This window comes from Cyprinodon variegatus, unplaced genomic scaffold, assembly GCF_000732505.1.
Source record: "Cyprinodon variegatus isolate N-32 unplaced genomic scaffold, C_variegatus-1.0 Scaffold383, whole genome shotgun sequence".
In the NCBI taxonomy this organism is placed as follows: Eukaryota; Metazoa; Chordata; class Actinopteri; order Cyprinodontiformes; family Cyprinodontidae; genus Cyprinodon; species Cyprinodon variegatus.
Window position 1 is genome coordinate 206,768 of NW_015150836.1, and position 12,424 is coordinate 219,191.

At 36.9% G+C, this 12,424-nt stretch overlaps 1 protein-coding gene across 1 annotated transcript in view; it reads right to left on the reverse strand.

Moving 5' to 3' along the window:
- Positions 1–12,424, reverse strand: part of LOC107092498 (sodium/calcium exchanger 2-like) — a 209,638-nt gene that overhangs the window by 20,229 nt on the left and 176,985 nt on the right. Inside the window, exons 10-13 of the mRNA XM_015387001.1 lie at positions 10,916–10,920; positions 8,261–8,634; positions 5,571–5,674; positions 3,008–3,025 (exon numbers count right to left, since the gene is read on the reverse strand). Coding sequence (XP_015242487.1) covers positions 3,008–3,025; positions 5,571–5,674; positions 8,261–8,634; positions 10,916–10,920 — 501 coding nt within the window. The remainder of the gene's footprint in view (positions 1–3,007; positions 3,026–5,570; positions 5,675–8,260; positions 8,635–10,915; positions 10,921–12,424) is intronic.

Here is a 12,424-nt window from a genome sequence, read left to right on the forward strand (position 1 = left end):
GATGGATGAATGAATGGATAAATAGTAGGATGGATGATAGAAGGAAGGAAGGATAAATGGATGGAAGGCAGATGGTTGGATGAAGAAATGGATGTATAAATAATGAAGGGATGAATAGATAGATGGGTCATTTTAGTTCAAATAAACCTTTAAATTAATTAAAACCAAAAATCGGGTTTTTTTTCAGGCTCCGAAATCTGATGTTAAATAATGAATCCAAAGCTTCAGTAATTTTGTTGTGAGCTGTTTGGATGCGTTCTTTCCTTTTCTTTTCAGTGTTTTGCTGTGATAATCTGAGGCTTTAAAGGAACAAAAGTTCCATAAATCTTAGAAAAGACAAGATTTGAAAAAAGAAACTATGGTGGAAGTACAAGAACAGAGCCTGGAAGGGAAATGCCTGCTGAGGAGAGCAAGAAGTAGCAACTGTTTCAGCCCAAAGGACTGGCTGCTGCGCTCACACATGCTCCCAGTCATTCAGTCCATCTGTCATCTGGTGGCCCAGTTTGTGTTACTGGTCCTCTGCCACCAACCAACCCCACCTCCTGTTAGAGAAATAATCCCGAGCCAGTCAGAGAGTATAACACAGGGAAAAGGGTTTATGATCACCAGGGGGGAGTTAGGAGCTCTTTGAGGTTCCTGATCAGCTTCTGTTTGACATTTATTTAAATTTCTTTAAGAAGATGGCTTCCCTCTTTCCTCTGCAGGTGGCCTCTATGTTTTACATACTGCAACAAAGCTTTCATTTGTTGATTTAGCTGTTTGGATGAACGCTCAAGCAGAAAATCATTTTCCCCGTTCCATTGGAATTCCATTGGATGTTTCATATTTTAGCTGAGTGTAAAGTAAAACCCTGGAAAGTTTTTTTTTTATTTCTTATTTAAATAGATGAAGGGCTTTTACTGCCAGTAATAATTTTGCTTTGATTCTGTTTAATTTGCAAAAGGATGTTTTCTCATTTGCATTGTTTTTTTTTCTGACTTTAAGCATTTGTGACTAAACTCAGACATCAGCCGCTTCAGACTAAACCAACAGGATGTGGTACGTTTAAAAAGTGTCCCTTCTATGTATTCTTAAAGTGCTTATTTTGACATAAAGTGTAGTTTATTTATTTATCCATAAACTACCAGCAATAAAACCCAGAGGTGGGTAGTAATTAGTTACATTTACTTGAGTAACAATTTGAAAATGATTTAATTTTAGGACTAGGTTCGCTGTCCCATACTTTTAATTTTTACTTGGGAAATATTCTTGTAATGTATTGCTACTGATACTTGAGTAGACTACTCTGTTCTGCAAGAGAGAAATTAGAACTATTCCAAAATCAGGTAAACATGCAGTAAATAGATATTAAAAGAGGAAGTTCGTCACCTTATCCTAATATATTTACAATTCTCATTGTACAGGTTGGTTTTCATAGTTTTTTTGTGTAATAATAAATGTTAAAAGTATTTCTTCTGCACACATTTCTTCTTATATATTAATGACATTAATTTGTATTCTTTAGGTATTTTAATCTTTAGTACATACAGACTTAGTACATACAATCTGCCAGCATCATTTATAGACAATAAATCTGATGTTAGTGTCCAACAGTGACTCAGTACTTAAGCAGTCTTTTGAATGAATAATGTTTTACTTTTACTTGAGGAAAAAGTTGTTAAAGTAGTGCTACTCTTACTTTAATACAATTTTTGGGTACTCTTACCTGTAATATTGGCACACTGGAGCTTTTTAAAAATTATTTATTACTGCAGAAACTCTGGAAACAGAAGATGTTTGCATTCCATAACTTCGCGAGGTTCCTACATATTTCATCATTTTAACAATCCAAACTCCTCCCTCAGAGTTTTTATTCTGCAGTTTTTTGTTTTTATTTCAACATCTGAACATACTAACCTTTTGTTGCTCAAACAGGAGTCTTAAAGAATCCACAAATCACAAAAGATATTTCTGAATCTGACTTCCTACTTTTGAACTGAAGCCTTGTGTTGTATTCCCAGAAAAATTATAACGGCTTAAAAAAAAAAAAATCTGTTAATCTTTTTTTTTGACAAATAAGGATGTTGCAACAAAGTGAAAAACTTTAAATTATACTTAAGTATTTTTTAAAATGTTGATAAGTGTATAATGTTTATAAAACTTCTCTTGAAAAAGAGAAGGAAAAAAGTCAGAAATAAAGTGTATATATGTGCATATTCTGTATTAAACGAATGCTAAGAAGAAAAAAATTATCACAAAAATTTAATTATAAGAGATTCTAAACTTATGCAGACAAACATAAAGAAAAAATGTAAGAAAGTATAAATATTTGCTCGGATTCACAATATAAATATCCAATATTATAATTAATGTCATGGCCAATAATTGTTATCATTAAATAACATGTATATATATTCCTTTCTTTTCAATACTACATATTTTTTATACACTAATCCCAACCTGGGCTTCATTAGATCAACGGCTCCAGGTTTGTGTTGTGTAACTTAAGTGGCAGCAGACGAATCTTCATGCCCATTTTAGTGGAAAAGTTTAAGTGATGAAGAGAAGAGCGAACCAAAGGAAGAGACCTGACTGAGCAGGAAACCTGAGAAACTGCTAGAAAAACCCAAAGCCGAAAGAAAAAATGTAAAATTGGATCCAATTAACATCCAGATGAAGGCGCAAACAGGAGGAAAGAGAGCTGAGTCAGTCTGAATTCATCATCTAGCCCCTTTAATCTGAGAAAAATATCTTTCTCTTTTGATAATTGCATATTTAGGCCAGTTTTACCAGATTAAATGTGGATTTTTGGGGGCTGGGGTGCAGACAGAATACAACGGAGGACATGAAGCAAATCTAATCTGTAGCCTTTCAAAACGGCAGAGAGCCTCTTTCATCGTGTTTCTGACATTCTATATGAATATAATACGGTTGATACGGAAATAATTAGAAGATTAAGTCAAACATGCATTTCCTGAAAAATCTAATGAGGTTTAAACCTTCAGAAGGAAGATTCAGAAGCTCTTACCTTGGTTGAGCAGCAGTGCTGAGGAAAAAAAACAAAACAGAAAAGTCATCAGTTAAAGCTTCTCTTAAAAAATCCACCTGTATAAAAAGTTAAAAATTTAAAAAATGACAATAAATCAAAAAAAAAAAATAATAATTTTTTTTTTAAGCGCCTCAAGTTTTCCTGTTTTACAGCTATTGCTCTCAGACAATGGAAATTAATATATCCAGAAAATCCTGAAATGTTAAAATGACTTTTTTTCATATTTTTTTTTAACATGAAAAAATAAACTAATGTATTAGAATCATATTTTGTTGAAAGAAAATGACTGTATAGCCAGTCTAATGGTGAAGAGGACCAGGGAATAAGAACTGGTACAGTATAAGAAAAAGTATAAATAAATCTAAAAAAGGGAGACATCTAAAGCTCACTTCTAACCAGCTGTTTTGTTTCTAACAAGGTCATTTATTAAAGTTTATTTAAACCATGATAAAAAAAAAAAGAATGGTCCAGTTTGAAAACTTTTGAACAAATTTAAAAGTAAGGATATAATCTCCCAAATTCTTAGCTGTTCCTGCCATACCGTCTGGTTATAAAGAGGATTGTATTTATAGTTCTTCAGTCTTTTTGATGGTTTTCTTTGGGTTTGGAGCTCTTGTGTTCAGCCCAGTGTCTAATCATTTTCAGAAATACTTTTTTTTATTGGTTTTACAGCACTTAACTCTGATCTTTAAATCATTTAGCCATTAAAAGGCTCCAAACTTCATTGGATGAACCTGGGTTCATGATACATATCTTTGTTAAACGCATCATGTCACAAAGACATAGTTTATCACAATTAAATTTAGTAAAGTAAAGATAAATTTTTCACCATACAGCTGTTTCCTAAAGTACTAAAGAAAAGTCTCTTTCCTGTAAACGAATAAGACCCAAAAACTTCACAGGAAGGACAATTTGCCTTTGCCTTTAGCCTACCCTACATATCAAGTCTTATCTTATTTGTACTTATCTCCCCTAATTTAACCCGTCTTTGCTCAATTTTAGTCATATGCAGCTCAATTTCTATGCATTTACAATGAGATTTAAAAAATGCATAAAAAAAATGCCAATTTACTGTAAACTTCGTTTCTTTGGCCTTACAGTTGAAGCAAAAATGAATTGAAATATTGAGGAATAAAAAAGACGGCATGTTTGTGGCATGATTTACAACAGTTCTGTTTTATTTGCTTTACTCTTCTATGTATCACATTGAGTTAGACCACCTATGTGAGTTGTCCTAAAAGTTTAATTTAGTATTATCTTTATTTCCAGCTTGAAAAAGTTCAGTCTAGGCTACTGGACGTGAAGTTTTCTAGACTAGTTAGAACTGAAGAAGCCTCTTGGATGAGAGGCGAAATGTCTTCTGCAAAGCTTCACATCCAGTTGGCTAGACTGAACTTTTTTTAAGCCTGACCATTAACCGGAATACTGAGAACCTTCACAGGTGTATCATTATTTTTAATAATCAGCATTATTACCTCCAGCTACATGGCTTAGAACCTCATCTTTACTTCCACTTTCAAACCTGTAGTAATCTGGTCAATTTAATATGTGGAACCAAATCTGTTTGTGCATCCTTACATTTGTGCAGCAATATTTGTAGATCACTTGGAACACGCTAATGTATTGCACGTCGCAAAAAAATAAAGACAAAAATGTGCAATGGTCGTTATTTAGAAACTTAAGGATCAGCCCCTGATCATTTAGCGTTACTTTACATTAACTGAAACCAATACTGCACCCTTAAAAAGTCACCCAGATGCCCTTTACAGGGTCATGGTTCTGGGATACTCTTAGGTCACAACATCGTCCACTTCTACTGAAACACAGTGAGGGCGAATTTCATCTTTTGAGCAGCGGCCCTTAAGGGATGGCATTCTGCAACTCTTAGATGAGGAAACTATGTTCATTGTTGATGCAGCAGTTCAGTGAAGTGAAGTCAAGTGTGATGACAAGGATACTTAAACTATATATCTTGATTTTGAAAATGTTATAGCATGGTTGGCCATGCTTATCATGTCATGGAACTAGGACCCTGCCACATTGGTATTATGGTCTTCTAGTCTGTAACTGAATGCTGACACTGTCTAAGACAGTTATGGCGAGAAGAATGGGATAACCCTAAAGATATGTGGTAGGATTGTTGTAAGAAGGGGCCATGGTCAACAAACAAAGCAATCAACATAGAAAAACTTTTGGAATCCCAGAAAAATTATGAAGAAAATATTAAAAGATAAGGCCTATACAAAACTATCAGAGGTTGTTAAAAAAGTTCCCACTGTTCTTTTGTAATTTTGTGAGACACTAATATTAAAACGATTCATCAATCAAGAAGAGAACTGTCAGAAATTCTGCATTTTATCAGTACATCAGTCACAAACCTTATTAAGGGCTAAGAATCAGGACGTTTTTTGTGCTTTTTCTAAAAGAAAGAATAAAATAAAATGTTCTGACGCTGATCAGACTGAACATTTCATAACACCATGAGCATATAAAAGTTCCCCAGCGAACAGGAGGAAATCCAATAAATCAAAAAGTGTCTCACCAGAGATTCCTCTCTTTAACCAGCGTGGCTCCTCTAGCACGATGAAGAAGTTTTCGCGTTTTTCATACTCTTCATCATCGATTATCCTCACCTGGAGGATCTGACTGCACACACACAGGTAAAAAGTCAGACTCATTATACAGTGAAAACCTCTCATTAAGTGATGACGCAGAGCTAGCAGGTCGCTCGCTGCAGGTTGCTCCTCGTTATCAGAGTGAAAATGGTCCACGCTCTGAGCAGAGCTGGGTTTCCATCTCCTGCTGTCTCTGATCACAGGCAGCTGCTGTGCTGATTGGAGCAGAGTACAATGGAAGGACAAAGAATCAATAACAGAGTAAAAAGAATAGATCCTAGAAGACAGAAAAGGTTATGGTAAATATTCCAATAACTGCACATGGAGGTTTTTGTTCTCCCCCGTTGGCAGATCTTACGGTACACAAACAGACAGGAGTTTCTCCGTGAGACGAGACACAGCAGCTATTATCCTGTAATGATGTTGGATATTTAAAAGACATGAGTGTTGATGGCCGCCATTAGACAAGAGGAAGTCAGGGGAAGTAATGATAAGAAAACATAAAATGTCACGTCAGAGAGCAGATTCCTGGAGGGAAACCTTCATTGACAGTCAGCAGTGAGATGGAGGAGGAGGAAAGGAGGGAGGCAAAGGGAGTTTAAAACAGGTCAACAGCCACAGGGGAAACTCGGCAAAAACAGCGGAGAGAGTGATTGTGCAAAATATGTGAAAGTGGAAATCAGATGGATAGATTCAATCAGAGCTGAGTCATCCTGAGCAGATATTTGGTGAGGAAATTCTAGAAATCAGCCGATCAGATGAAACAAAGGCGAGGATGAGCAGGGGAAGATACGACTTTAGCTATCGTTACAAATAAGAACTCCGTACATAAGTTTCAAATTATAGTGGAGCCTTCCTCTAATGCACAGAAGGTCAGAAATACTCATACAAGCTGAAAGTAAACTAAACGGTGTCAAGAAAAGAACTCTAGAGAGATAGGTAGGGAGAAGACACCGGCTTCTGATGTTGATTTCAACACCTAATGCCTCTTAGGTAGCAATAAAATTTTACATTTTGTTAATGGATGGGCTGTTCTTTTGAGAGAAAAATACATACTCAATGTAGCATTATTTTTTTTCTTTAACCATTTAACTGATGTTCCATAAGTATAATCGGATACGATTCTAGCACCATGGACAGCTCCTACAGGCTTCTATGCCCAAAGCAATGCAACTAATCAGAAATAAAAGATAAAGGAAATAAAGCTGTTCTAATGATGAATCTCTGCTGAGGACAATAACAGGAACTACAGACTGAAAAGGTTTTTCCCAGATTTTTCTCCTATATCCACCAAATGCTCTCTGTTAAATTACATGATTAGCTGTAACACAAGACTTCACCCTAAGTTAACACTAGCTGTAACACTAGACTTTATTTGATAAATATTTATTTTCAATGTAAAAACAACAACTTTAAAATACTGTAAGCAGTTTTATCTTAATCAGTTGAAATAAATTACAGTTACACGGATTGTTATTGTTTATGTTTATGCTGCAATGCATTGTGGGTAAATGATGTGTGCTAGATCCTGCAGCGGTGGCTTCATCCAGCCAAAACAGCAAAAAGTATAAATATTTTTCATGGCAGTTAGAGTCAGTCTTCTTAAAGCTGCTTTTTAAACATTTTTAAACAGAACATCTGAGCATTGAACCTTTTCTGGCTTACTTTTAAACTTTTCTGACTCACTTTCACTAGGATACTGTTGTACCTGGGGACTAACAGCTTGGACACAGATTTGTATTTCTTTGCACTGCCCAAATCCTACAGTGAAAAAATATTTTAAAAACTATGTTTAGTTGATTTATTCAGGAGGAATTGGCAGCATTTTTACAATAAGATTCCTCAGGATTTGCTCTATCATCACTCATTCAGCCAACATTCAATATAAAGTCAAAATCTGTGAGGGTTCCTCCAACCTGTGCAGAGACTTCCCTTAAGTCAGCTTTGATGAATAATGGATGAGACGGCTGTCTGGCAGCAACAAAGGTTAGGATAGAGACAGCAGGGGTCTGACCGGGGGACAGGGAGGGCTGAAGAGGAGGTTCAGAACAGAGGAAGAAACAACCAAAACACAGAACTCAGCTTGCAAAACCTGCATGTTATTGTTGTAGGCATAAAATACAGAGCAGGGATGTTGAAAGTTATTTCAACAGAAATATCTTATTGTTTTAACATTTAAAGTTAACATGAAGAGGTGTGAAACCTTAATGGGAAAAATGATTTTCAGGACTTTTAGCCTGCTGAGCATCAAATATTCAGTGTTATAGCAAGAAGAGAAACTGAAGTGTTAGAACTAGAACATCTAACTTTTATTGTCAACCAGTGACCGACTCCCTGGTCTGATTGCTGTGCCTGTTCACTCCTGATTTGTACTGTTTTAGTGCCATTTCCACTATTAAATCTCTAAAACATCAGCTGCCTCCATCTCTGCACTTGAGTCCTCATCTAACCTCCACAAACCTGACATTCTTGCTGTATAAAGGCTGTAAATACTGGTCCTTTAGTATAAACAGCAGGATGCCAGTCCCTGATACAGTAACAGCATTCTGCAGTAGGAAGCAGAGCTTGTGGACCCTCCTCCTCCTGTGAATCTGTGATAAAAACTCATTGGACTCACGTGGTTTGGTCATTGGTGAACTCCAGCTCCCCCCTCGCGTCCTCGTAGTCGTCCCCCGCCTTGGCGGTGCCCGACTCGGTGTGGTACGGCAGGATGACGGTGCCTCGGGCTCCTGAGTTCCGCACCACTGTCACCTCCATGGTGCCCACGCTCTCGCTCACGCGCACCATGCGCTCGCTGAAGGTGAAGATGCCGGCGTGGTCATCGTCCAGGATGGTCACCGTGGCAACCAGGGGCTCAACCAGGCGAGCTTTGGGGGCGGTGCCCACCTCATCGCTTTCGAACATCCCCTCGGCGTCACCGACCCTCAGGTTGAGCAGACGGACGAAGAAGTGCTCATCTTCCTCGAATATGTCGTCGTCGATTATTCCAACCTGCAGAGGCATGGAGGTGGAAGTTCAATGATGCAGAAAACACTGAACTTTTGATGGTACAAAACTTTAATTTTCAGTAAAGTTTCAGAGCTTATAAATAACTGATATTGGCTGTATAGTGACTTGTTGTTTTCCTTTTATAGCGACTGCTACTCTGGACTACTAAGTTAATGGGATTTAAAACTGTTGTCATCTTAGATATTACTATCTAAATCTAAGAACAAACCCTCAACAAACTCCTTACTCTTGTCTAACCTATTTCAATAAACCAGATGTTTATAAATTACAAGTTTAGGTTTTTCATTCATGTTTAAAGTCTCTTATCTCCTAAAATCCAGAACATTTAGACCAATTTAGCAGGTCAGAAGTTTAAACCTGTTCTCTTTGAGCCTAAATTCTCCCTTAGACTTTAATGATTTATCATTTATGCTTTTAATAAGTTATTGTTAATGATTCAGCATCCAAAGTTATGTTAGAAAAAAAATAGAAAAAAATTAGGAATATAAAAATATATATATAAAAATATATGAAAAAAAAACTCTACAAAACAACTGAAATAAATGAAATAAACTAGTAAAAATTTCTCCTTTTAACTCCCTGCAATGACTAAGTTAACACATGATTATAGGAACATTGTCACATTATTTTGTACGGTTCATGTATTGGACTTAATGTAATTTAGAGGTTTTTCTCCTCCCCAGTTTTAGCTTGAGAAGTTCTAGTTTTATTGGGAAACAATATTCTAAAGATAATTTTTATTTTAAAGGGGTCATAGAATGCAAAAATGAGTTTACATTGTCATAGATGAACAACTACAGTTCAGTGGATGAAATGGACGTACAGAAAAGTTCAATCACGATCGACATCCTTTCTCTGCAAATCTCACAGTTCTAAACTTCCACCATAAAACGGGCGAATTTAAGCCAAGCTCCAAATTGACATAAATGTGGGGATGTAACCTTATTTGGTTCTGGCCTGGACTTTGGTCACGCCCCAGGGGGGCAGGTATGAAGTGTTGACTGCTGGGCCGCTGACTGGAGCGGACCTCAGCAGAGAGCCATTAGCCGCCCGTCCTCAGCCAGAGGAGGGGGGGCTGGGGGCCGATAAGGCAGGCGGGGGAAAGCACTGGGCGCCTGTGTTCAGGCTAGCACCACAGGGTCGGGTTTGGTCACTCTCCGCTGGCTCTCTGACCCCTTCCGCCGGTGTTCCCGGACCAGCCCCGTAGCTCACGGCTCGGTTCTGCTGCACTGTAGTCGACCAAAATCCCGGACGATTTTGAAATTTCCCCTGGACATTTTTTAGGTATGAAAAGAAGAACATGTCCGGGAAAAAGAGGACATCTGGTCACCCTACCATATCAACAATTTGGATGTTTCAATGAGTGAGTGCTTGTTGCTATGATGCGTCTTTGCTCAGCAGCTTCGCTCAATCTAAACCTTTTATTCTAGGGCTTTTAACCGGGTTTGCCCAACCAATGTTACACACCCTATTTAGAGAGCTTCAGGACCAGCACCAAATACCCTATATAATCATTCTATGACCCTCTTAGTATTAACAATGCCCAGTTTTATGGTATAAATCACAACAAAATAAACCAGAAAAAATCTAGTTAGTAATTTATTTGAGTTAAAGTTCTGAATTACAAAATAGGAGGCAATTTTATTTTGATATCTCCAGCTGTAAGTTTGTACTGTTGCTGGTAGGTTAGCAGAGAGAGATACATTATATTTATTTTGTTCTGAAATTATCCAAAGTCGTTATTATGAAGCTACAGATGGACAGATTATGCATTATTAGCATCCCATAATAATCCACCAAAGTCATTGGCTAATAATTGAGCTGACCCTTTCACAGTACCACATTTCAGCTGCTTTAGTTCTTCCTTTTAACTCTTCACGTGATGATAAAAACCTTACTATGATGTGAGTCTCAGAACAGGAATCGAAGTCAAATCTCAAACATTTAACACAGTAAGGCTTTTATCTTTTGGGACTTCATCCAAGTCCGAGTCTCAAATTGGAGTCGGCTTCAAAGGATAAATCCTTTGATCTGGATAATCTACTCAAATGCAATCAAGTTCTGTAATACATAAAAAAGTTACTAAAAGGTGGTTTTACACTTAGAGAATAATCAGAAATAGAACAGCTGACGAACAAAAAAATCCAGCCGAGAACAATGAGAATAGGTGAGCATATATACTGAGTAAACCCAGCTGAGACAGAAGGCAGGGTAGCTAAAGGAGGTAGACTAACTAATTAGAATAAGCAGAACTAGAACTCACAGATACTGTCAAGAGAAGGAGATAAACAGTGATAAACATTCTAAAAAGAAAAAAGAGCACAAAAATAAAAGAAACTAACAAAAAGCATCAAAAATATACAGCAAAACTTTACCAAGAATAAAGAGCAAAAGACAATCAAAACCCAAATACCACAGGATTATGACTCCTGCTGCCTCAGAACCTCTTTGTCATCTTAAACTTGCTCAGTTATGATGAAACTGCCTCTGACTTCCTGATAAGGCCTCCTCAGCAGACGCTCTTCTGTTTGATTCTCCCTAACAGAGCAGCATCTGCTCACATGCTGTGTCATAAATGACGGGGCTCCTCATTTAGCCAGATAACAAGCAGCTCCAGCTAAGTTTAGATCCACTCATTGAAATCCTGATGAATGGCATTTTATTACAGAAGCACTAAAGGAGCCAGAGATTCATTTAAAGCTAACGACAAAAATCAGAGTCAATCAGAAAAACCTGACGCCAAAGAAAACACCAGTTTGTTTTAACTTGAGTGACATTAACTTGCATCTTATAGCACAGGTCAGTAACATGGGAAGCTACAGCATGTGGTTTATTCTAATCTATTGATCAGGCATTATTATGTTGTCTAGCAGGCCTTCTCTAGTATGTTTGTTAATTTAAGGTTAATTAAAACATTAAACTATACTACAGTGCATCTAGATCTTCTCTAACACCATAAAAGTTTATGTCTTTCATCCATTTCTATAAGCGCTTCAGTCAATTTCTACTCTCTTGTCGTATCTCTCCTTCTGTTTTCCTTCTGCATCTCTCCGGCTCCCCTGCTGGGACTCTCATCATGAATCTCCTCATCCTCTCTTCCTTTCACTTTGATCATCTTTCACAACTTCCTAGATTTTGCAGCCACCCTGCAGGTTTTTCTGAAGCTTGCAATGGTGTGTACGCACCTCCATGATGTAAAGCCCAGATCCTGCAGCAATGCACAGCCTCTCTGTGTCTACATCAAATGCATTCTGCAGATCTATGAATCATGCTTTATTTCCAGTGTTTTGACCATCAGTATTTAGTTAAATGTTCAAATAGTGGCAGTAGTTAATTTATATAATTCTATAAACTCTTAAAAACAACTGCTCGTTTATTATGGAGGAAGCTTTGTTCCATTATTGTTGCAAAGATGGAACACATTTGTATATTAAAATAAAAAAAATCAATCCAGTAATGAAACTTTATTTTTTTTTTAATCAAAGGTTTTTGGAGTAAATTTGCAACTTTTTTTTTTTTGACTGAATTTTTCATATTGACAATTAGCAATTATCAATTTTATATTTTCAACTTAGATGTTTTCATGTTTATATGTTTTATTAAAGTTGTTTGTCATATCTTTTTTAATTTGTGTTCTAAATGGAGTTTTACAAATTTTTTTCTTTTTAAGGACTTTCTTTCTAGCCTTGTGAGACCATCCTGATCTCGCGAGCTTTCAAGGTTTCACTCGCTAATCAGTCTGGAGACTCTCCGTTGAAGAAAATTTGGAGCC